The 4,318-nt window shown below is 46.6% G+C and overlaps 1 protein-coding gene across 1 annotated transcript in view; it reads left to right on the plus strand.

Annotated features, from left to right (window-relative positions):
• The first annotated feature begins 1,539 nt into the window (after window positions 1-1,539).
• Window positions 1,540-4,318, plus strand: part of LOC103797499 (BPI fold-containing family B member 4-like) — a 10,874-nt gene continuing 8,095 nt past the window's right edge. The window contains exons 1-4 of the mRNA XM_009069718.1: window positions 1,540-1,651; window positions 2,389-2,503; window positions 2,975-3,079; window positions 3,324-3,479. Coding sequence (XP_009067966.1) covers window positions 1,540-1,651; window positions 2,389-2,503; window positions 2,975-3,079; window positions 3,324-3,479 — 488 coding nt within the window. The remainder of the gene's footprint in view (window positions 1,652-2,388; window positions 2,504-2,974; window positions 3,080-3,323; window positions 3,480-4,318) is intronic.

Raw genomic sequence — 4,318 nt, forward strand, 5'->3', positions numbered from 1 at the left:
CCTCAGATAAGATCTTCCTGGGGCCTTGCACAATGGAAACTTCCGTAAAGCCTGGCCAAAGTGTCTGCTGAGGGGTGAGTCTCATTCCTGTGGGATGAGATTTTCCTTTGAAATGTGCATGAAATCAGCTCTCTCAGTTACCGTAAGTGTTGCTTAGTCAAAGTTATATTTATTATTGCTTTATACATTTCAATACAATTTCATCTTTTACAGTTGATTTGTGACACTAGACAGATCCAACTGAAATCAATTTGAAGCTCAGTCTCAAAAGAATCTAACATTTATTGGGTCTCTGCAACCTCTCCACGTTGCTTTTTGTCAAGAAATCTTTTCCCAGCGCTGCATTTGAAGCAGGAATTAGAGCTGTAAGTCCCACAGCTCCTCAGGGATTGGCAAAAATAGATTGTTTCCTCCTCTAAACCGTCTTGAACCCATGCTCATGTGTTCCATGTGCTGCCCCATCGACCTTCCAGCAGGTCCACATGCTTCAGTAACTCATGATTGCCTAAAAAAGTTGGTTTCCTTGAAGCATGGGGATCCCCACTGGGGCTAGTGGTGTGAGGTGACATTTTTAAGACATACTAGGGGGACAAAAACTGAGTGATCTAAGTGATCCAGGCCACAGAGGGAATGGCAGCTGGTCAAGTCGGTGATGACGTTGCCTCGTATAAATCAAGAAAAGGTGGCAGGTGGGTGTTGCTTGCGAAGAGCAGGAGCAGAGGGATGACTGCCTGGAGGCTGAGGTGGCTGAGGGGAAAAGGTGTGTCTGCTTGGCTGCAGGTTTTATATAAGGGCAACATCTTTCATCTCATCTGCGGGGAAAAAAGGGACGTCGCAGAGTCTCGAGGAGTCCAGAGGAGCCTGAGCAGAGCCAAAAGGCTTACCCAGCTGGCTGTGGCTGATTCAGGTAATGTGCTCTGTGCACTGGTTGCATGGTGGCAGGGTGGCACATGTGGTGCTAGGGTGACAAGTGTGATGGGAGGGTCCTCAGTCTTAGAAGTGCTTGGCTGCTGTAGTTAGAGACTGCTGGACACCAAGCTGCTGATCACCTGCCTATGTCTGCCATTTTGTAGTTAAATATATATTATTAATTATTAAATTGTAACTTTTAGGTAGCTTATTTTTATCAGTTGTGCTTTAGTTTATAGCTTTTGATAGTTAGAAAGAACAAGGATAATCTCCTCAGGTGCTTCCCTTGGTAAACCACTCACCAAAACACCTGTAACTGCTCATCACAGAGATACAGAAATAACTCAAATATCAGTTTGGGGGAAAGCATTTTGTCTTCTTGTATGTGAATGTTTTGGGCCAGTCACAAAGCACCAGGAAAGGGTTTTTATTGAGTCTGTCCATGTGTGTGGACATGAAAAAGGTCCTTCTCCTTCAGGTTTGGGCAGAGTTTTGCTTGAGCTGGACAACTAGAGGAGGAATTTCTCACTTGACCTCTTTCCTCATAAAGACCCTGGGATTTCTTCTGAGAGACTCTTCCCCCACTGTTCCCTCTGATGTCTCCCTTGGCAGCAGGGGAATCTTCTGGAGATGACGGTACTGAAGCTTTTTGGAATCATCTATTTCTGTGGCCTCCTCCCACCCTCGCAGGAAGTCTTGTCTGGGCTGTCCTGTGCCGTCAGTCCGCGGGCGATGCAGAATGGTAATCACAAAAGAACAGGAGTTGTGTTTGTTTTGAAATCTCTGTGGGACTGTGATAGGAAGTAAAACCTCCTGAGTGTCTTCATCTTTATTTCATAGTTCCTCAGGGCTGCAGACTTTGCTCAGAGCCTCTGACAGCCACCGCTGGGTTCACGGGTCAGGGAAATCTCTGCTCCAGAACTGGGACACAATTCAGCACTAAGCAGCCACACAATTTCAGGGCTGGATCTGGGCTCTTTCCTCTTTTTGTCTTAGTTTCTCATTTCCATGTTGCAGCAGCTGATATTTGACAAACAGCTGCTGTGAAGTAGCAGCCATGATAATATTTGCAATGCTCTGGCTTGTTTCAAGTTGCTTTCACGAAAAAGCAACAAACAAAAAAACCAAAAATGAAAACAAACCGGAAAAAGTCAACAAACAAAAACCCCTTGGCAAATGGGAAATGAGTTGTGAGTGGAAGTCCAACCTTTGAGTGTGGTCACTGGTGTTCCTGGCAGTGCACAGCTGTACCATAACCTTTAAGTTGGAGGTCTGGGATGTTCTCCACTGCTTCCCCTCCTGGTGAATTCAGTGAGGGCAACTGTGTGATTTGACTGCATTGAGACAGCTGATGACTCCATGAGGAGTTTTGGGGAGCTGAGGGGCTTTGCTGTGCACCACCTTTGCCAGGACAGATCTGGCCAAGTGGGGAGAAGTCACTGCTGTTTGTGCTGGTCCTCACACACAGATGTTTTCCAGTTCTCTCAGATGCCATAATTCATAATGGGCTTCTCCAGCAGCACCTGCAGGGCCTTGTGCTCCCCAACATCATGGGTCAAGGGAGTCTGCTGAACTCTCCCACCAGCATCACAGGGTAAGTGCTTCGCTGTGAGTGCACCTTCACCATCAGTTCTGAAGCAAAACAAGCTGAGGTGCTGTTGGTGTGGTTGGCCCAGGCCATTATCCTTGCTTTGTGATGATGCTGATATTCTGACCTGATTAAAGTTTTCTGTGTGGTAGCAGTGCAGATGGTGAGGTGCTCTGTGGGCTATGGGTGCAGGTGCAGAATGGCAGCTCTGGTGGTGCTGTTGACACCTGACACTTGACAGCACAGAGAGAGGGAAAAGAGGACCACAGAGGGAGAAAGATGATGGCTCTACAAAGTCAGCTTCCACCCCAACCTAGTCCTAGGTTGCCTTCTTTTGGCTTTCATCTCTCTCTTATCCTCATGCCTCCAGCTGCAGATGGCTGTGGTGCTTGGGTGCTGCAGGTTCCTCACTGGGTACACCTGCTCAGCTGCTGGAAGATGTTTTTCATTTGTGCCAGCATTTGCTGTTTTTCACAGCCTGCACCTTGTCAAGGTCCGGCTGCCCAGGCTGTCGGTGGTGCTGCTGCCAGGGATCGGGATCCAGCTGACCATCGGGGCAAAGCTGCAGCTCAGTGGCAACTGGTGAGTGGGTAACTGGGCTTCATGGTGCCTGTTAAGGGGAAACCCTGCCCTGACATATTTTGTACCTTTTATGGAGTGTTTCTTGGCTATAATAAGGTCACGGAGCAAAACAGGCACCAAAGGATGTCTTGTGGCATTGGTAATGATCTGCAGGAGATGGAGGTGTAGTCTCTTCCTCTTGGCTTTGCTGAGTTTCTCTGGTTAGAGGCTGAGAGATGAAATCATCCCATTTGCTTTTTCTCAGCTTGGTTGGGCTGCTTTCGGAACTGATTGATATCTTAGTGGATGTGAACATTACTGCAAACATTAAATGCACAAATTTTGAGTCGGGCACGGTCCAGGTTGTCATTGAAGACTGTCTCTGCATCCTCGGGGCCATAAAGATCAAGGTCCTTTCTGGGTAAGTGCCTGTGGATTTGTCTTCCATTGCGTGCAGTGCTCTTTATCCACTCTGGACATTCTGCCAGGACACAGTCAGTGCTCAGCTGATACAGAGCCAGGCCTCAGGGATGGAATTTCTTTCCTATTGCCAAAGCCAGTTGTTTCAGTGGAACTGGGATGAGGGTTGATTTGTCCTGTTTGCCTGTGGAAATTTTAAGATCTGAAGCATGAGGATTGATACCTTTTCCAACATACTTTCTTTGGACTGAGCTAGTGAGTTGATATCCAAAGGGTAGGAGTAATAGGGCAGGGAGAGTTCTAGGAAGGCAGCACCATTGCTTGCCCTGGTTTTACACTCTGCCTTTGGCTGCTGTCCCAGAAGGATGCTGGGCATGTGGAGTTTGCCTCTGACTGCTGTGGATGTGTATAATTCCATGCAAATGCCTCATCTCTTGCTCAGTCTTATTAAATTCTTGGGAGCAAGAATTTGCTGATTTCCCGTATTGATGAATGCAGCAGTAAATTGATCATGGAAAATATTTTCTTTTATTGCTTTTGAATTACTCACTTTTCAGGTTCATTGAATTTCTCCTAATTAATTTTTGCATTATGCATTATATTTCAATCAGTGCAGCAGCTGCTTTGAAAAACACTGTGTGAGTGAATAGAGGAACATGTCTCACCCACTCTGGGGGTCATATTTTAAGTTTTAGCAGGATTAAAGTGATAGTGTGCAGGCAGAGAGTTCCCTAGGGGGTAAGGGGAGTGTGGATGTACGTGATTGACTTCATGGCAGCTCCTCAGATGCATCTGTAGGCAGATTTTGGGCATAAATAACAAGATGCTATATGAATTCCT

This window comes from Acanthisitta chloris, unplaced genomic scaffold (assembly GCF_000695815.1).
Source record: "Acanthisitta chloris isolate BGI_N310 unplaced genomic scaffold, ASM69581v1 scaffold20682, whole genome shotgun sequence".
Taxonomy (NCBI): Eukaryota; Metazoa; Chordata; class Aves; order Passeriformes; family Acanthisittidae; genus Acanthisitta; species Acanthisitta chloris.